The sequence below is a fragment of the Pieris napi genome, chromosome 12 (genome assembly GCF_905475465.1).
Source record: "Pieris napi chromosome 12, ilPieNapi1.2, whole genome shotgun sequence".
NCBI lineage: Eukaryota > Metazoa > Arthropoda > Insecta > Lepidoptera > Pieridae > Pieris > Pieris napi.
Window position 1 is genome coordinate 9,020,516 of NC_062245.1, and position 22,296 is coordinate 9,042,811.

The 22,296-nt window shown below is 34.8% G+C and overlaps 2 protein-coding genes across 4 annotated transcripts in view; one reads left to right on the plus strand and one right to left on the minus strand.

Annotated features, from left to right (window-relative positions):
- Nucleotides 1–22,296, minus strand: part of LOC125054549 (protein outspread-like) — a 229,401-nt gene that overhangs the window by 36,508 nt on the left and 170,597 nt on the right. For all 3 annotated transcript variants that reach the window (XM_047656514.1, XM_047656515.1, XM_047656516.1), the window contains exon 3: nt 16,110–16,175. In XM_047656514.1, the coding sequence (XP_047512470.1) occupies nt 16,110–16,175 (66 nt within the window). The remainder of the gene's footprint in view (nt 1–16,109; nt 16,176–22,296) is intronic.
- LOC125054552 lies at nt 5,323–6,647 on the plus strand. Its single transcript, XM_047656519.1, has 2 exons — nt 5,323–5,513; nt 5,936–6,647. Exons 1-2 carry the CDS (start codon nt 5,381–5,383, stop codon nt 6,454–6,456), a joined length of 654 nt encoding a protein of 217 aa, XP_047512475.1. The 5' UTR covers nt 5,323–5,380; the 3' UTR covers nt 6,457–6,647.

Below are 22,296 nucleotides of genomic sequence, written 5' to 3' on the forward strand. Positions count from 1 at the left end.
GTTGATTGTTGATTGAACGACAAACCCCCTAAAGCGTCGAAATAACCCGGGTTTGGTTGGTTTAGCTTGTATTCTATACAATGATACACTCTACTTAGCATTACACCCACCCTCAATAACGACAGTTTTGAAGTTGCCGAAATTAGTTAAAACTGCGGAGCTGTGTAAGTTATTTTGACGCTTTATTGTCCTCGCCCATAATAAACTCCACTATCGGCATCATACGTACCGAATTCTTTGTAATGTCAAAATTTGCACAGTCCCTTGGGTATCGTTATATAGAGTCTACAGTGTAGTTCGTGCCAAACGGTTTGGATAGCGTGAAGCAAAACTAGCTAAGGAAAATGTATCATATTTTCGTTACTTAGCAATTAGATCAACAAGCAAACTGCATGTATCTCAGAGCAAATCACCCATAATTGGTGGTGTCCCATATTCGCTGATGTGTTGCCGGGCGAGTAATGACAGACGACGCGGTATCATTTGAATAGGCTATCAGGATGTCGGATGGTTTTCACGTTTGATGTATAAATGTCTTCGTATTTACTAAGTATACATTTTGTGTTTTGCACGACTTTGATATAGGAAAGGAATTTGAGAGCAGTGTTGGCCTTGAGGACACGTAGGTTCGAACCCTGGCTGTGTACCAATGGACTTTTTTTTTCTATGAGAGCATTTAACACTCACTCTTATGGTGAAGGAAAAAAAGGTGAAACCATCAAGTCTCAGACCTTAAAGCGTTTGTCTAGTTGCAAGTTAAATAAAGTTTATTTAAATATCACAAAAAAATATTTCTACATAATTAAAGAAATTGACATTTTTTTTTAAATGTTGACTATCCTAACTTCAGGGTGTCGGTTTTTTGTGGCGGTGTAAAAATGCATCGTAAAAATTTATTCTCATAATTTTTCCCTAACGCGCCAATAGAAGTATAACTTCAAAAATTTAATACAGCAAAAGTTAGCTGTTTATTTGTCATGGTATAAACCACTGCGGTAAAAAAATACCCATCGTAATGTATTTAAGTGATTTCTATTTAGCTCGCAGTGAAGTAGTGTTATTTGTTGTGCATATAATGAGAGAGATTTGCGTGAAAGTGCAATAATAACAAAATATACATCAGCGCCGGAATCACAGGCTGTGACGGAGTGATTGGTTGGTATGCTGTGGTAAGTGGTAGGTGGCGAGCGATTTGCGGCTTCCAGACTAAAAGGGTTGCCAACTTTATTAGGGTCTATTCTTGTACCAGTCGATTTATGAACTTATATGAAGATGGCGAATATACGGTATGGACTAGAGAGGAATTTGGTTCAGTTCCAGCGTTTTCCAATTGCAATCGACAGTTTTATAATAATTATTATTATAGCCTCTTTATTTCCATAATAAATAATATAATTAACAAGTACATCATATTATGATTAATTATTACCTAATATGTGCATGCATTAAAAAATAAAATATTACTATTAATAATCATTAAGTTTAAATTCCAATCATAATTAATAATTTCAATGTATATAATTTTAAATGATAAATAAATAAAAAGAATCAAAAATCAAAATTCATTTTTATAAATCATAAATCATTATGGAACCCTCGATGTAATCGACAGTATTACGTATTAAAAAACAGGACAGTGGGTTTTGATGTAATTTATTTAAATAAAAATGAATCGAAGTCGAACACGGTTTGACCAATTCGATTCCAATTTTTTTAATCTCTGAGGAAGGTTTTAGTTTTTACACGCTTTATATTAGCTTCACCTGTATGTATGTATGTAACCGACTCCTTCGAACTCGATTTTGACCTACTTTAAACGGACAGATTTTATTCAAATTTTGCGCACCTGTCAAAGATCGATGACAATGCAATAATCCGAAAAAAAAAATTAACTAAAAAATAAAAAATAAATAATAGTTAAAAAAAACTAAAAAACACGCTTTTAAAGCACATCAAACTAAAAAGTGAAAAATTATTCCTAATTTAGGCTGAAAATGTGTGCCATATTTTTCGTCTATAGAGCAACCCACGCTTTTTCACAATAATACCAGTATTTTTTGTTCATTACCATTTTCAGCCTAAATTAGGAATTATTTTTCACTTTTTAGTTTGATATGCTTTAAAAGCGTGTTTTTTAGTTTTTTTAAACAATTATTTATTTCTTATTAACTTAATTTTTCAATATCATCTAATCATTTATTTGAAGTGAATTTATTTTCCTGAGCACGGGCCTTGCGTCTGCTTCATTGACAAATTTTTAAATATATCTTTGATGAATAAAGGTATAAAAACGCTTTGACTTACAACTTGAGGCAATTACAATTGGCCGTCTACTTCCTACCTGCGGCTTTGTCTGCTATTAGGCCAATATCTATGTTTTTGTATCGACAGCCGGTGAATAGCGGTGTTATGCGGTTGGTGTCTCTAGATACTGTTTTTCTTCCTCATGCTAAATAGACTATGAAGTACCAATGCACGTACACATGCATGAACAGTTTTTATTATTGTACAAAAGAAATGGGCTTGTTTTATTAAATTCTTGGCACCCCATCGGCATATATAGCATATATCATTATATTTTTAACGAATAAACTTAAGAAAGCTTTATTGTAATTTATTTCACTTGATGCATTTATAATCATACATAAGTAGAGACTTAACATAATTTTTATTTCCAAAATATTTTGAAAAAATCCCAGCTAAGCGAAGCCTGGAGACTGGAGAAAAGAGTGGCGGAGAGTTTATTGCCAGTTCTTCTCTTTCGTTCTACGCCCTCAAAAGCACTTAATATGTATTTCTTTTTGACGTTCATAAGTGTACATTTGTACTAAACCTAAATGAATAAATGATTTTGATTTGATTTGACTGGAAGTAAAAATTGTAATCTACAATTATAAAAAGCGATTTTGACACCACCGTATGTATGATATTAAAATAGGTAGTAATGGTTATTTGTTTCCGTTATAACTATAATTACTTTTAAAAATATCGTCCATGCGCGCCCGGCAGGATGCTCTCACCGGAAGTGTCTCCGCAGACAATGCTCTATTGTGGAGTAATTACCGAGACATTCCTCCTCATTGTCATTTGACCCACTTTCATATGTCCCATATGTATACCACAGGTAAACTGCATAAGGTATGGATACACTGGGAGGAAGCAAAGTTGTCATTTAAGATTTTTGACGTGATAACGTCTTTAAAATCGTTTTAGTCGGGTGACATGTTCAGAAACTTGTGTCACACCAAAACCTCACGAGCGCGATCGCAGGTATAACGAGAGAGAGACGGACCGATCTCCCGTCTCATCTCGAGCGCTGCCAGTCATTCCGTGAATGTATGAAGAAAAATGTATATCATAGTCGAATAAGTAAACTTGTCATTTTACACCCGAAATTTATCATCAAAAGTGTGAATAAAACGATAGATGTAATTTAAAATTTGAAAAAATTGTTATCTTCATTAATTCCTTACTTCCCAAAAACTTATATCACCAATAAGACGTTATCACGTAAACATCTCGATCGTAAACCTACTTTACAAACAACCAATGTTTTTTTATAGAACTAGGGACAAACTGGCAGGAGGCTCACCTGATGTTAAGTGATACCGCCGCCCATGGACACTCTCAATGGAGGGCTCGCGGGTTACCGGCCTTTTAAGAATCGGTACTCTCTTTCCTTGAAGGACAATTGGAAGTCGAATTGGTTCGGAAATAGTTCGGTGGGCAGCTGGTTCTACATAGTGGTGGTGGGCGGCATAACTGCATTAAAAACGCTCAGTTGTGGAACGGCGGACGTCGAGGTGATAAGGGTGGAATTTCGTATTCTGCCTCGACGTCCGATGATGAAACTCAGCTTCAGGTATTAAATTAAATTAGATTGATGGTTGAATTATTATTTTTTTGAATCGTAACTTAATATTTTACGCTTTAAGAGATGTTAAAAGAAACTTCTTTGACAGATGTGATGCAAATTCATTACATTAGAATCAAATCAAAATCAATTTATTCATTGGTAATTATGTACCTACCTACACACTTTAAAAAAAGGAAAGCTCTTTACATTTATTTAGTACCAATTACCAAATTAGGGGTGTAGATCTTATACATCGCCAAGTTTTTTATTTATAAATATAAGCTCCATGACTTTCATAGCTAACGTTTTGAATGCCTTTCAGTAATCATGGTGATGCAGGACAATTGAATGTGTATCACTGACCACGATAACAGGGAAAGCATAAAGAAAACAGTATTTTTTTTAAATAACTCCACTGCAGGTTTATTTAACCTAAATCTAAAAGTGAACTCAGCATCGTTGGGTTCAACCTCCAGTAATGGCCTCTCCATTACTGGAGGTAGGAGGACTAAAAGAAGAAGAAGATTAGTTATTGGAACACTTGTTGTAACATATGGATTAGGATTTCTATCTCGGATGGTCCAAAATGCATTGAGATAGGTTATTGGGTTCGGGCATTAGCCGTTAGTTTATAAAAATCAGAAAACCAAATGTATATACAAAAAAAATCCAAAAACCGCCTACCCTAGTCAAATATAATTCTTATAATAAAGCACTTATGCAAAACTAAACCTTTACGTAAATAACCTATGCAGGGTTCAGTGTATAGCGACCTTCTGTTAGCCCATTTGTAATCATACGTCCCATTACAATACAATGTGCAATCAAGAATCGAATAAATAATGTCCTTACTTTATTATTAATGTTTCAAACAACGAAGATGCATTTAATATAGGTAGCTATCAAAATATTTAATCACCTTCGCAGAAATTATGATCACTGTAATGATTTCAAGGGGAAGGTGATTACATTTTTAAATGCAATGTGCCTAGTGTGGGAGAGTATTTAGACCTTTTTGGTCCTTAGACACATTTTACATAACTTAACTTTTTAATATGACATTATGAAAATTATATGACATTTGCTTGTCTAATTTAATGTAGTTGATTGTGCGCTTTTTTATAATTAATCTATCTGAATGTACATAGTAATATTATATCCATTCGTATCTTTTCCAAGTTTGTCACTATCGAAATATTATATTTTTTGTTATTAGTTTAGTACAATACTTTATAAAAGAATTACAAGTATTATTATTATAACCGCAATGTGTACATATTACAATTGGCATTAACATTGCATTATGTCAATTCACGCTCAGTCAATCATGAATATATAAAATAGCGTAGCTGTCGTCGGCGGAGGGAGCGTAAGCGGGCGCGGGGCGAGGGAGGGGCGTAGCGGTTGCGGCGACTAACGGTTAAGGGGGAAAGGGACAGAGTGTCGCAGCGGACGCGGCGGAGCGTCTCAGCGGGGAGCGGGCCGGGCAGTTCGCCGCGGCGCCCTAACTCGAGCGGTAGCGTCATGTCGTTCGAGGATATTCTCAATAAAGTGAAGCAGTACCCGGTGCTGTGGGACCCTGCTCATAAGTATTACCGCCGGAAATCCGTTCAAGCGGAGTCGTGGGCTATAATCGCCGCCGATCTTGACTCCGAGGGTGAGTGTTTGATAACTTATGCCAACGCCGGACGGTTTCAATGTTGAATGTGAAACGGGCGCTCGAGACGCGGCGCGAGCTGTGACGTAGACGAATGACAGCTCGCACACGTTAGCGTAGTAGGTAAACCCCGCGTGGCGCTGTTTATTGCCGTTGTTCGGTTAGATTTGTTATAGATTATGGTATTTATTTTAGCTTTTACATTGTCCATTACAGCTATTACTGTGTTAGTTTTAATCTTTATTAAATGAATATTTTATAGAACAAGACATATTACATGTTTGTTTAAAATATGTATTCTGACCGAACGGTAGGTACTTATTAACTGAGTAACTTACTAGCAGAGTTTCAGATTATATATAATAAAAATCTTTACTTACAAATTATAAGTGAAATTAATATTTAATGATGATTTGTTACAGAGAAACTTGTGAGGAGTAGATGGAAATACCTAAAAGATCAGTGTCGAAAAGAACTTAAGAAAATTGCATCGGGTGAAATAGACAAGTCGAGGTGGCTGTACTTCAACCGACTACAGTTTATTAAGAAGGAGCTACTAAACGAAGGAGAACCTAAACCATATAAAAATGTAAAATACGATGCCGAGTCCGAAGAACCCCCACCAAAAAAAAACAAAATTGCAAGTCCCGAACCATGCACTTCATATTCAGGTCAGGAGTCATGGAAACTGCAGCAAATCTCAACTAAATTAAACGAGTTATCCAAGAAGATTGACAACCAGAACCCATTTGACGAAGAGTTGAGAAATAATCCCGATTTCATGTTTCTCATGAGTATTTTGCCAACTATACGCGATTTGACAGATGTTCAGAAGTTTACGTTTAGAGGGAAAGTGAATGAGTGGTTATTGGAGGCGTTAGCGCAGAATCAATTCGTTTTGAGTGAACAATATCAGTGTAAAATTGAAGACCCGGATTCGTAGTATTATTACTGTATAATACTGTTTTTCACTACATTATACTTTTTACTGTTGAACAATAATAAAGTAAAGTTTGCAACCCTAGTCTAGACTCGATAGCTTCCACATCGTATTGAGATGGGTTCAATTTATCTTATAATTAATACATTTGAGCGACTCATGTGATATATAAAGACATTTTAAAGAAATGGTTTTATGTTAGGTCAACAAATTTAAAAAAGAGATAAAAAAGACATTTTAATATAGATCTCATAATTGTAAGAGATATTTTAGTTAAGATTTTTTAAACATTCTAAAGTATAATAAGTTTCTGCTATTGTATTATATGAATGCATAGTATATATTTACCTAGCTTTAACATATAAAAATAAGATCTTTTCCGAGGATTATATACTTTTGAAAGTAGCTATATATTTCCAAGTATATGCTTAAAAAGACTCGAAATACAATATATTATATTTGTCCAGTGCTAAGTGAAATATCAAAAACTATTTCATGTTTATTAGTTATTACTAAGCTAGCTAGCTATAAAGTTTAGTTTTATACCGTTCTTATAAATATATTTTTATACGATATTTGCTTTTTACTACTTTAACGAAATTAAGATAATATGCATGTGTGCATTGCCGGCCTGTTAAGAATTGATACACTCTTTTCTTGAGGGACTCGTTGAACATAAGCGCTGTGGCCTGTGACTAGAAACGTCGAGTTATCTGAATAATACACCAATAGCGCTACAACCTTTCAGCCCTGCGATTCTGTAACTCACTTTTCGAACGCACACAGCGCAATAAACTACAAGCTCCCACCTTTTCAGAATGCCAAATCATAAAATGACTGCTTCACGACTGATTTGAGAGCGACCGCCGATGCGAAAACCGCTGTGTGAGTTCGAAAAGTGTGTTACAGAATCGCAGGGCTGGGCTGGGTCTGAGATTTCTGTGTCTGTTCCGTGATCATTTCTAATAGGCGATCAACCTTCTGTGCCTGACACACACCGTCAAATTATTGGGGCTAAGACATTCTGGTTTCCTCACGAAGTTTTCTTCATCGTACAAGCGTGTGTTAAATGCGCGCATACTCGTAGAAAGTCGATTGGTGCACAATCGGGGATCGAACCTACGACCCTGCAAGTCGCACGCCAAAGCCACTAGGATAACACTGCTATTTATTTATTAAAGTTCACCACATCATATATAATGCTATATCTACTGCATATGCTACGAACTATATTTTCTAAAGTACATGACAATTATGGGAAATAGAGATATTATTTTATTTTGCTTATGATAAGTAAGACACTTAACAACGCTTTTTTATAAACAGGGACCCCTACATATAGCCTTTTAGGCACGCAATCAGGCAGATAGGTGACCGAAAAGCTAAGCAGGAGAGGAGTGTCGAAATCTGCCCTTTTCTAAAAAGGGACTTTATTAACTTAAAGGGTTGGCGTCTCCCAGTAGGCCCGGGCGACAACTACTCCGGAAATATCCTCATAATATTTATGGGAGAGTCGGGGCCCGCTGCCCGGCGCTACCCACGTTACCTCTCGTGATAAAAGTACATTGCATTAAAAAATATTAAGAAAGCAATTTTAACTCCAAATTACAGTAAAACATTACAATTAATTTCAAATTACTCCAAGCAATTTCAAAAGGCTTGTATTGTTAATTTAGCCTACTTTACATTTGATTACGTACTCATTAATTATGTTGGCTAATGATCTAATTGCAATTTACATGTATTCTTTTTGTTGTATTTACAAAACAAAATGATGAGAACTGGCTTATAATTATGCAATTTTCCTATACAAGCACAGGTAATGATAGGCAAAACCCTAGGCAAGAGATGGGCTGGTCTGGTCTGGTCCTGAGAAAGAGGATGTCGTGGTTGCGGAATGTACGGGAGTGGACCGGCATCACATCCGCCGAGGACCCCCCGGCAATTCAAGTTGTTAACAGCCAACCTTTAGTAATAAAGTGTCACCTGAAGAAGAACTAGCACAGAACTGACTACTCTGTTTAAGGCAAATAGGTGATAAGCAGGGTGATTAACGTGGCCCCGATAAAAGGCCAAGGCGACCCGAGAGTCTCTTTCAGTGATAGGGCAAGATGCACCCGTGTTTTAGTGGGTTTTGATCGCCTGGCTCTCTGAGAGAATGCCTTATGTGAGACGAGTTCCACATATCCCCATAGACTTAAGTAATGGGTAATGAGTAAATGGTTTCCTTATCGTTTAAAAATGGGAGATCTTAATTACCGATATAATATAATATTGCATATTTTATATAATATATATATATATATATATACATTATACATATATTAAGTGCATCGCCCTTCAGTCTTCTACACTTAACAACCTTAAATATTTTTAATAACAACTTTAATTATTTATATAAATACAGCCGCCAAAGCCTCCTTTAATATATTTCTTTAAATTGTATTGTACGATACTAGGAAGGTGCGCAAGCGCATCTTACCCAACACGGCCGCATTCCAACACACCGTGGACACGTCTATTGCAATCATGTTTGTTTTTGAGCGTACTCATGTGAAATTATGCCACCTTAATTACTTAGCAAACAAATTACTTCAAAAACTTGTAGCGCTTTGGTATTATTTGAAAAAAGTATATTTGTACTTCTTTTTAATCTACTGTACTGGGCAAACAGTAACAGTAAAAGTCTAACTAATTAGATTCCAAAAGTGAGGAGTATGGAATAGATAATATGCTATGTCCGAAAATTTATGTGATAAATTCCGAAATCATAAATTTTCTTGATAATGTTAGCGGCCTCGGTGAACATGTATAATAATTTAGAATTTTGCTTTTCTGCATGGACCAAAATCAATCAAATGGCAGTGAATAACGCATACCTAAGCATATAGGTCGGAGGCCAGCAGGCCAGCCCAGGTACCTTTGGATCGATAGAGTAGAGGAGGACCGAAAGCCAGCCATTGGCAAGAAGTGGCACAGGACAGGGAGCGCTGGAAATTTCTCGTTTCGGAGGCCAAGATACATTTTGTGATAGGCCCAGCGGAGTGAGAGTGAGGTTGACAAGTGTGATCGCGTTGTTAATTTTTGGGTTTTACGTAATTCAGTCGATACAGCGACTATGTATGATGTACATCAACCAAATAGTCACTCTGTCTTTAATACAAATATTATTATCCTCAGACACACCCATTTTCTCATGGTTTCCTAACAAGCAAGCGTGCACATATCTTAAAAGGGACTTTATTAACTTAAAAGAATGGCGTCTCCCGCAGGGCCCGGGTGACAAATGCTCCGGAAATATCCTAATAATCTTGGTCGGGGCTTGCAGCCCGGCGCTACCCGCGTCTCGTGCTATTTATGTTAGTGACATATTTGACAATTTTGCAGCAGATTTTTTCCAGCTGCGATCAAGCAAGGTTAAACACTGGGCAAATTGCCTTTATAGTTGTGTACCTTCCCGATACAAACGGGTATACCAAAACGGTAAATTGCTAATTAATGAGAAGCTTAAGCTAATGACAGGTTGATATATCGTCATTGAGCGACGAAGTGGAAACAACATGACATTGAGTATGTCAGAGATTTAATTACATCAATATTTATAATACTAATTAAAAAATATTAACGTAAAGATTGAGTATCGCTTTGTAACTATGTATATAAATATAAGTGCGAGCACCTATTTCACTATGCCTCCTTCTGATAGAGGACAAATATTTGTTTTTAATTCATTTAATTATTATTTATTACTTAATGATGAAGATGTCGTGTGGAACATGGTGTAATGGTTGCAGCTCCTTACAAACTTTGTGTAAAACAAAAAACTTGGCGATCAAAAGAGTGGCGGAGAGTTTATTGTAGTTCTACTGGCAGTAAATGTAAAATAAGAAGCATTTCATATAAATATTTTTAGACGTTCATAAGTGTACATTGTGTTACCTATATGAATAAATTATTTTGACTTTTAACAATAGCAATGTATTCCTTTGATAGCTTTTCCTGGACTGACAATTCCTACTTTCTACTTCTGTGGGGATAACTTCGTAATGGATAATGTTACCTACATGGTCAATACTAAGCTATGGTCTACAGCCAGGAGGTTATCAAACAAAAATCAAACGTTTCAGTTAGGTCAGTACAGCAGGCTGATTCTTGCCTTTGATCAAAGAAACAAGCGTAAGGCTTAAATACAACCACAAGTATGACAAAAAGAATTTACACGATCATACATTCAATTGCTTTATGTACGTAATACAAATGTATGTAGCTAGTCAGATCTACTGAATATGTTTCATCTGATTGATAGCTCCGTGAGGGAACCAATAAGCCCGAGGGTTAACACAAAGTATCAAGGCTCGGTATTGAATAAATTAAACAATCAATTGACAGTTTAATATCAATTATAACGAGTCTCGAGGGAATTGTCGTGATCCATACCGGTGATTTAATGGCATGCAATTCACATACAACGTTTACATAATAAATATACAGTTCATAAAAGATACAGTAGCCTGTTAATATTGAGTGTGAAGATATATAGGATACGAAGAATAATTCATATCGAAATAATGATTTGATTTAAATAAGGTTCCAGGTTTGGAATATTCTTTTGTTAACTTGGGAATCAGTCCAAGTTTCCAATAGATAGTCACGCATTTCTGAAATAACATACAGGCATTTGGAGTTTTTTTTATCAGGACAGATAAAATAAAAATATGTTTATTATGGAATATTACTACTCATCGGCAAAGAAGTGAAAAAGAAAAACTCACGGAACTCTTTTAAATTATCAAATCATCATACAAAATGACTATGGCAAACAACACTTATTTTGAAAGAAATATCGAAAATTAATTAAATGTAGCCTGTCTAGCACTAGTCCCACTTTTATCAACTAGATAACTTTATAGTAAGCCTTTTTATACAGCTTTTCTTTGGTACATTTCTTAAATTTACTACAGGGCACAGTTACAAGAGCCTCTGGGATTTTATTAAAGGACAGTATCCCTTTTCCCAAAAAGAATTTCTAACTTTAGATAGGCTAGTAAGGGGAAATTGCAGCCTGCGTTTGTTCTGAGTATATTAATATTAATCATGCACTCTAAAGCGGTCGCAATGAATTCTATATGCCAGAGGTTCTTTGTTCTTCAAATATATTTTAAAGTGAAAATAAATATTCTTAATTACACAATCATCACTTGCCATATAAATACCTCGTATTAATGTAAAATTGTTTTTTGACTATTAGGCTGGAGGCGTTTTCGGATTTAAGTTTAATTGTGTCCGTGGCATTTGACTTAAACTACGGTAAATAGCAGTGATGTAAGCGATCGTTATTTTAATTGCAACGGAATGTTAAGTTATATCTTTGTAATGTCCTTTTAATAGTAGGAATAGCGAAACTAAATAATTATATGATGTTCATGTTTAATTATTAACATTCAGGGTTGCCTGAATGTAGTCACTGCCCGTCGCACTATGATTTATATATATATAATAAATAAATTAACATTTTTGAAGAATTTAAATTCGAATGAATATAAAATTCTGGTAGAGTCACTCGACTTATCATGCATCGAAACTGTGCAAGAGGTATAGTGTTAAAAAAATATTTTTAAGTTAAGTAAAAAAGTTAGTTAATCTAATGAACTTTTCATAAAGTTAATTATGCAGTAACTTTATAAAGTATAGTGTTTTTTAAATCGTATGGCATAATATTGGTATTGTATATTTATCAATATGTAATCTACAGAAGGTTGAAACAGACTCAGCAATGTCTCTTATTATGATATTAATCATTCACGGTATGAGAATGGTATCCAAGAGAAGGCACAAGAAAGAGGGGACACCAAGTTTAAAGATGTCAGATGGTCTGCCGAAGAGATGGAGATGGCTAGCCCTGGATGGGGCAAAATGGGCGACAAACGGTAAGGCCTATTCAGAGTCACAGTAAAAAATGGTCTACAATTGCTTTTCTTACCAATTACCCTTTTAAAATTATTTGTTATTTTGTCTGTAACTGTCAGAGAATAAAGGCATTATTATAATTTAAGGTTAATTATGATTAATTTTGAGGTAAACATGTTTTTTAAATTATCAATAGTTTTCTTGATATAAAGATTTTAACCGAAACCTTCACGTATAATAAAGTAAATTTTGAATACTGCAAATAAAATAGAAATTGCGCAATTATCGAGTGTAGGACGACACGTCATGAAGCCCCGTCTATATTGAATTAAAAGAGGCCTTACAACGCACTAATACAAGTATTCGCAAGATACATACCAATGTCTTATTCAATCGTACCATTGAGGCTACGTAACTGGTAATCTCAAGTACGAAGTGTGAAAGATTTCATCCAGTACTCTTTCATCCGGGTTAATTTCGCCAGTCATGTCAATATCTCGATATGAGTTTATAGACAGACAAATAATAAACAAATACGAAGTTTAGCTAACGTGTTTGAAAGTCTTCAGACATATACTATAATATACAACGAAACTGATAACCTTTAAAAAGGTTAAAATATTTATAATGAATTATGTTTGATGAGGACTTTATCTATCTATATAAAAATGAATTGTCTCGCTAAAACTCGAGAATGGCTAGACTGATTTGGCTAAATTTGATTTTAAAATTTGTGGAAGTTCAAGGCAGGTTAAGTAGAAACAAATAGTAAGTAAACGACAATATAATTTTTCAATAAAAACTATTCCTATTTAGGAAATATTTAATATCTCTCTAGAAATTGTTACTTCAGAAATTAGTGTTTTATAGCTGTAGAATGAAGTCCGACCTATTTGTTCTGTTTTGAAAATGTTGTATTAAGTTTTGACACAAATGTGTATGTTCACCGGGTCATCCAGTTTCTTAAGGTCGATTTACATCAAACGAGCGAATGCTCATTCTATCCCCACTACATCAAATTCTTCTAGTGTAAACAGGCGTAGAGCATTCTTTCGTTGTTCTTAGTGCGTTCGCAAAGATTCTATAGAATATTCTAAGAATGCTCGTTCGCTTGATGTAAACGGCGCAAGAGCGCGCGAACAGTTGCTTAGAGCGTTCTAGCGTGTTCGGACGTGCTCGCGCCACTGAGCGGTCTTTTCAAAGCGTTCTTGTGTTCTAGCTCTAGCTCTATGTTCGTTTGATGTAAATCGATACCTCTAGTTTTCGTTTACACTAAAAGATTACGAAAGAATGCTCTTGTTCTAGCTCTAGCTCTATGTTCGTTTGATGTAAATCGACCTTTATACGTCAAGTAAATGAGCCTAGATAATTTGCGTTTCATCCTTTCGAAATAAGAAAGAAAAGAAATAACCAATAAGAAAGTTAAGTTGCTAGTGAAAAATAAAAACAAATACATCATAAATAATATGCTAATAATGGCGTAGTGAGAGTGCGGAAGCCAGCCACATGTGGGTGACAGTTATGAATACAATTATAGCGAGGCTTATGGAAATCTGATTTCTACCTACGTGAAATGAATCAACACGTGAAGGAGTGGCGAACATATATGCAATACAAAACATATGCCAGATATATACAGTAAACCCTCCACCCTCCCCTTATAACACGGTAGATTTGATCCGCGTTATAGGACACGCGTTGTAGGAGTATGCCGCATAACGCGCTTGTATGACCCCATATAACGCGTTATTAAGATTGAAAGGCAGGCAACTGACGGGCGATGGTCAAGGCTCAAGAGTTGAGATTCAACGAGTTTTGATAGTTCTGCTAATAACATTAATAGCACTGATAACCCACACCATCAGGTATTTGGGGGAAACCAGCAGAAAATCCGCTCAATGACCTATATTTAATAGATGTTTACATACAAAATGTACTGGCTGATATATAACGTATGTTTGAATGTTTGAGAGCGCTGGTATGTGCGGTTCCCAGCACACGTCGGGGTGAACGTCTGGAGCGATATCGCTAACAAGTCAATTACGCGATGCCCTATACTGGTTTCAATTTGTTGTTACAGGGCTGTCACATTTAATAGCGTGTTAGTGAGTTCTTGAGCTTTTGAAGGGAAAATTTCGTTTCGAAAATTTAAAAACTTTCTAAGTTTTTTTCTAAGTTGGAATACAAGTATAAATTTAAGTGTTTAGTTAATAAAATTAATATATTAATAAACTAGCCGTTTCGCGCCCGCTTTGCTGGACGAATTAAAATAAATTTTATGTTTCATTATTTTATTTTTTTTCATATTTTTATTATTCTTCTTTTTAACTTCCCGCTAAGAAAATTGAAATATTTCGAAAATCGAGTTTTTAACAGATGTTGACGTTTTGCGGTTCTAGGAAGCCTCTTTTGTTTTTATTAGCGGGAAAAATTTTCATAAAAGTAAAACAGAAATAAAAAAATGAAGGAACGTTGGAATTAAAAAAATAAATAGCCATAAACCATCTAGGAAAAATTTCGCATCGAATAGTGGTAGTTTCATGTCGATACGATCAGTGGTTTAAGCGTGAAAGAGCCTCAAACGAACACCATTTTCTTTTTATATATATAGATTAATAAATAACAAATTTAGAGAGTTTATATATCCAAAACATTAAAATAAATATATATTAAACTATTAGTTAATGCAACTCAATAAGATCGGATTAATTACATTACATTAAATAAAATGAACAATGTTTTATGTTTAAAAAAAAATAATGAAACGATTGGTAAGTGGACAGCCCTTCGACTACTCTATTATCGACAAAGAGCAAATGTAAAAAATGCTAATTTTGGAATAATAAAATGGTATTGACAACCCTATCCGTCGGTAATGGACTGGATGGATATCGTGCGAGATATATACTATACCTAATATATGGAGTTTGCGGAAGTACTCCTTGCTAAGATGCTTGAACGAACAATGGGTTTACGTCAATAGGAAAATAATTATAACTGTCTTATTCATAAAACTAGACTATTTGTCTTTATTAGTCTTGTCACATTGAATATACATACATACAATACACACCCTTGACACCATCACACAACAACTCCGAATTAGGTATTACATAGTTAAATGTATTTAATAATTTTTATTGATTCTTTCGTAAATGTTTTAACCTTTTTGTTTATATTATGTATTCCATCTTTGACTATATCTTTAGTAGGTTTTTTGTTATATATTATTGATGTTACCTGTAGGACGTAAATAAATATCAAAAAATAATATTCCAATTTATTATAGTTTGATAATTAATTCTAGACAAGTAGGTGATCAGACCCGTCTGACATATTGATTTTTGGATTTGAGCCATGCCATGATGTTTCCTTCACCGTATGAGCAAGTGTTAGATGCATAGACAGAAGTCTACTGACACAGCCGCAGATCCAACCTACGACCTCAGGGATGAGAGTCGCACGTTGAAGCCTATCGGCTAATACTGGTTATCGCCTGCTTACAGCCTTCAAAATATATGAAATAACTTGACATTTAGATATTGAGATATTTAATTGATTTTTTTTTGTTTTTTAACATTACATGTCGCTATTACTTTCTTACTTGAAAAATTTTTTGTTCAGAAATCAAACCGAGGTCCTAAGCATACGCAGTTTAGCCAGGGGTCCAAAATATATAATATACACTTCTTATATAAGCGCATACACTAATCATTTAAACCTTAGCGTAATGTAAATTTAAAACTTACGTGTTCATCCAATGAATAGGTAAGTTCGCCATCGTCATACAAGACGAACCACCTCCGCTGCCATCTCTGTAACAAACAAAATAATACATGAGATAAAATTGCATAATATAACTTAGTTTAAATATGTAACCGGTCATATACACAGTTAGTTTAATGGCTTGAGACTCTGTACTCTAAAGAACCAAGGAATATTATTTATTTTGAAATTGACATTTGCTTACGTGAAAGCAAACAACGTGAGTTTTAAAACCCAAAAATCTATCACAGAAATCTGATTACCTAATCTATAGAAAATGATCAAAGACAATGCTATTAATATGGGATTTTAGCGCCACTGGATTTTAATAATTGACCATAAAACTACTAATTGTAACCTATAAAAAACCTGTTTGATCATCAATAAATAAATAAAAGTGTTAAACCAAAAATTAATCTAATTGTATTTCTGAATAATTCTCGAATACCACTTGAATAAAAGTCGATCCAGAGTTTAATTACAAACATATATTTAACTATAAAAAAAACAATAGTCATCAAATGTTTTGAACCTAGAAACGGTTGCATTGGTAACTCAAGTATTTATGTAATTTTTTATTATATATTTGACACGTTTCTCACCGTTTAAACCTTCCCTGAACTTTTACAAATATTTCAATATCAAAATTAGCTAGATCGATCCAGGCATTTGTTTCTCTCTTATTTTACTAATATTATTGTGTGTCTATTAGTAAAGGACACGTATATAGCCTTCATAATGATATTATTTATTGGTAATCAATAAATGCCATTTACAAATGAGATGACATCAGAAATAATAGGTGCATTGAAGTATCCTAAATTAACCCTTAGAACTCTCTTATAAAAAGAAAAGTAACTAATTGATACCATTACCTCTTCCCAGCTAAGTGCTTAATTGTCTCGATAAAGGAACAAACAGTGAATGTGATAGCGTGGGCGGTCTTCTGTTCCCACGTCATCCCTGATTGATCACATTATCATCCTTAACAGTTAATAAAGACCTTTTGTACTTTGTAATATAACATCAAAGCTATTGTGACCGTTTTAGTTGAATTAAAATCAATAAAAAAAGATACACATGTAAGAAGTGAAACTTCTTTGGCAAATTAATATTTTTAAGTCCTGTTCATAATTATTTATTTATTTCATTTTTATTTATTTGCTCAACAGTAGAAATTCAATGAATTTAATTGTCATTAAAATATTAAGTGTCGAAAATTAATACAAATTATTAATTAATTTTTTAAATGTATTTCTTCGATAATAAAAACACGTGGCATTTTAATTTACAATTATTAATTTAATAATTTTGCATAAAATATACAATACTGATATTTCATAAATTCTCTTTACGAAAATTTAATTTAAAAAATTAATCTATAAGGTAATTCGCCCTTCTCACTCTCTCTCAACCGGTCTCAATCGCTCTCTCCCTTTTCTTCGACAAAAACGCTGCACATCTTCGTGACGCTAATATTATTATTATTGCGTTTCAACCGTAAAAAAATTACCCTCATGCGCCTAAAGAAGTTTCACGTTTCCGATCTACGTATATAAAGAATAGCCTCTATGGCGTAATACACAATACTTTCTAGACTATATACTGCATTTTCAATACATATCCAAGTTGCATGGTGGGAAAACAGGCATAATCGTTAACATATACTTAACTTGTTTGCAAGTTTGTAAAGGTTTTCTTAATCTTAATGGTTAGTTGCCGCGGTTAAGTGTGTCGTATCGTAAACATATCTAGCGATATCTGAAAGCAACCGATATGTGTATTTAAAACGTCATGATAAGTTAGGGCTCGGTCCAGGGAGAATTATTTAGTCCAGGACCTGGTTTAGGGGATCGATTTGTAAGCAACTTATATTTGAATCGCTGTCTGACCTCTTCAAAACTGGCAATAGAAATTGGATATGGTTGAAAAGGGTTTACATATTATGTAAAAAAGCCAAAAAACTCATTAGAATTTAATCCCTGCAAGTTCAGTAGGCCTCAAGAATACAACATGTTAAATTCATTCGCTATTTCTCTCAGTGAATTTCCATAGATAATTCCTGATTGATCTCTGACACTTCATTAGTATAGACTACAGAACAAATTGTCCGTGACATCGCGTGACTGACACTTGGCGATCTCTATCCGCACGACACATGGACCTACCTACTGTCACTCCAATTAGTAACAGCAAACCGTAACAATACTCGTACTGATTACAAACCGCTAATTTTACTCCCTTTTAGGATTGTAGGCCGTCTTATCGTTGTCGTACTAACGGTTTGGGTGAGGTACAGTTTGAAATAAGTTTAATACTAACTTTAGGCCTACAACGCACTAGCGGCTGGCCGCAATGCGGTGTGCCGCTGCGGCAGGCCGCGGTACATACGGTCCGCCGTAGCGGCATGCCGTATTCCGGCTAACCGTCCCTATTGCGGTCCTATTGCGGTCTGCCGCAATCGTCACTCGTCAGTGCTTCTTGAAATATTGCGCATGATGGACGTTGAAGAAGTTGCGGCAGTTATTTATTTATATAATCGTAGAAAATATCGTCAAAAAATCTCTGCATAGTGTCTAGCGCAAGGAACAAGCGATGACTGAGGCGGGTAGGACGTGGTATTTGCGGCTAACCGCGCCGAGTGCGTGGAGGGGACGCGGCGCGCCGCATCATTCAACCGGTGCGGCTCGCCGGAGCTCCAGATCAACCGGAGCGGTTGACGGTTGACCGCAAGTCAATGCGTTGTTATCGTGCGGTTTCATATAATAATCGATGTGCGGCCCGCCGCAGCGGCACACCGCATTGCGGCCAGCCGCTAGTGCGTTGTAGGTCTTAAAACAGTTTTTGTTACGTTTAATAATACTTCGAGTTGTGTAAATGTCAGAAAATTTTCTTATTTTGTAAAATCTCGTTATTCAGGTTAAAAAAACTGTTTTAATATAACACGTCCATTAAAACAGTTATAGGTACTATACTAAAATCCGAGATCCGAGCTCTTATAATATCATATCATTGAGAAGTAAAGTTTCCCGAAGTCTGATTTTTTTGAATAAAACTAACATCAGCATCAGCGAGATATTTTACAGAAACGGTAGTTGAATTTTGTATATTTTTTTAACAAAGTTGTTTAAAAGAAAAACCTCTAAGCAATGGACTTATGGATAGAAATAAACAAGATTTAAGGATATATTAGTAGCTAATAGACAATCGCTAAGAATCTGCGTTCAAATTCTTAGGGAAAGTCGGTCATGCGTTAATAGGACTGGGCTGGCCCGGTACTTGCCAGATAAGATTGTCATTATCTTCACTGAACTCGCCGGCAAACGGGATTATTCTAATTTCATTGGAGCTCAACTCGTTGTAAAGCATAAAGTGACAGGCAACATACATATACCGTTGTGATATTAAAAAAGTTAAGGAATTAAATCAGAAATTACATGTAAGATAAGAAAACTTATTTGTAACCTTTAAACATATACTCAAATTTAGTATATTTCGACGTATTGAGTAATTTCTGAAATCGTAGTCACGGCTTGAAAATAGAACACGATATTGAAAAATAAAAAGATAGATAAAGCAACCAAGTCTTGCTTTGGCAAGTAATTTTTCGATTGAACGATAAAGGTTTATGCAAAAAGGTTATTGTTTGATTAAAAGACCACTGCATATATATAAAAAGGCAGTATTTGTTTCAGTTTACATTTATAAAAACAGGGTACGTAAATTGCAAGTGCAACAGCCCGATCGGATAGCTCGGCAGTTCTAGATAAAATTCCTATTCAATTAGCATAAATATAACAAATGAAGACAACAATAAATCATCTTTATCTATCACAGGATGCTAAATTCCTTTCAATGAAACAGCGCGGATCATCGGTGCGCACGCGCCCGTATCGGTCGATCGACCGTTTCGCACTCGCCGACTTCGATCGAGATTCGATCAAAAACTGCTAATGATGCGTATAGCATTCCTTTTAAATCGCTATTTAGATATATCCGCCGTTTGATAGTCAATAAGCCGGCATGATTGCAGGAAATTCTCGTTGTTAATCCTAAATACAATTTCGCTAATACATAATGATAGCAAATAAAGCGAAAGTTCTTGTATCATTATCGTATTGTTTGACAGCAGAACACGTGTAGCAAATAATGATTTCAATTACTCAAATTGAAACGAATAATAAACAATATATTTTTATGTAACTGATTAGCCAATCTTATTCGTTATTTAAGGACGGCCATACTCTTGTACAAAGCCTGTTTCAAAGAAGAGGAATCAGTCACAATAGTCCTGGAATACGTGGCTGTGGATTTCCAACAAACAGAAATGCTCGGAGATCAGTCCGTGAAGCCTGTGAGGAAACTTTTGAGCTTCTGGAAGGAACTTAACGCACAACGGATCAAATGGGAGTATGGGTAGGGGATAATTTAGTCCATACTACATACATATGTGACATGAACATATATAGCATAATCCTCCCAAAGGCAAAGCACCCACTCAAATGGGCTGGACTGCTATGACTACCCTTCCCCCCCCCCCTATGTATTTAAAAAAATATATAAAGATACCAGAGAAAATTGTTTTGTTTCTGTACTAACATAAGCTAAACTCACAATGTTTTAAGAAAAACACTTTGAATCAAGTTGTTAAGTTAATATACATTTAATAACCGATGATAAGGCCCATTGTTAAGTAATTCACACAGAACAGCTGCGATTAAATGTGAATAACAAATCAGTTGAACAATGCGGTACGTAAAATCGAAAGTGAATTCTTTGTTAGTGAAAACGATAGATTTCACATAGTAGGTAATTATATGTGAGTGTGTAACTCATGTGAAAGAACGTCAAAGAATATGTTTGATATATTTAAAAACCGTAAATGCTATAAAATAAAAATGATTTATGTTTTAAATGGTGTATCTCAGTATAGAGAAAAAAAATTACTAAAGCTTGCTTAACTTTACGAGTAACTACATACGAGTCGTAGATTATTCAAAGAATTAATACCGTAAGTGACAATATACATTTCACTTGAATCGAGTTTTACTTTTAGTTGAAGCAGTTTTGGCCTAGTGGCTTCAGCAACTCTTATCCCTGAGGTCGTAGGTTCGATCCCCGGTCGTGAACCAATGAACTTTTATATTAGCGCATCTAACAGACTCAAGTCCAAAATTCAAAATGTGTCGGATACATAGGCAGATCACCTATCTATGAAACCCATGTAGCGTCGCTGCCTTATTTTTATCGAGCTTTACCGGCTCATTAACTTTTGTTAACAAATACGCTTCGAAATTTACTAATAACAAACAAAACTAATTTTTAAATAATAAAAAAGAAACACATTTAAGATTAATGTTTTTTTTTAGAAAATCGATATTGAAAAATGATTATAGTGTCTCTTTGTGTTACGATAATGTTGAACTAAAACAATGAAACACGTGCTGTAATCGTTTCCAATCTGATGTAATATTGTTATAAATTGATGGCGAATCGGGAACGTTGACCGATACGACATTACGTACACGCCTTATTTAAATAATGGTTCTATTTTTATATGTTGTAATATAAGGGTGTGCTGTGGGTGTGGTTAAAGCCTACCTATGTAATATGTATGTGTGCCTGATATATCTATGCGTGTTGTTTCCACGAGAATATAAGTGCGTACTCCTATTTCACAATGCCTCCTGCTGATAGAGGACAAATCTTTGTTTTTAATATTTATTATTATACATTACTTAAGATGTCATGTGGAACATGGTGTAATGGTTGCAGCTCCTTACAAACGTTGTGTAAAACAAAAACTTGGCGATTAAAAAGAGTGGCGGAGAGATTATTCTTCCTCTTCTCTTCCGTTCTACGCCCTTGATTTAAGAACCGACAGTAAATGTAAAATTAGAAGAATTTCATATACCTATATATTTCTTTTTTGACGTTCATGTACCTATTACCAATATGAATAAATGATTTTGAATTTTTATACTATATTACTACTGAAATCGAACAGTCTGTATAAGGTAGCATAGCAAAATGTTCCATATGATGTATAGCTACTAAAAAGGCTAACTAAAATTATTAAGGCGAAACGAAGTTCGGCTAGTGTTCAATAATGATCATACTTTAGCATTTATATGTAACACTAAAAATGTTAGACTATATATCTATATATAA

Excerpts from the sequence above, each read along its gene's own strand:
- LOC125054552 (XM_047656519.1), top strand. The coding sequence starts at position 5,381 with ATGTCGTTCGAGGATATTCTCAATAAAGTGAAGCAGTACCCGGTGCTG. Across the intron at positions 5,514-5,935 it reads CGCCGATCTTGACTCCGAGG|AGAAACTTGTGAGGAGTAGA; the intron begins GTGAGTGTTTGA and ends GATTTGTTACAG.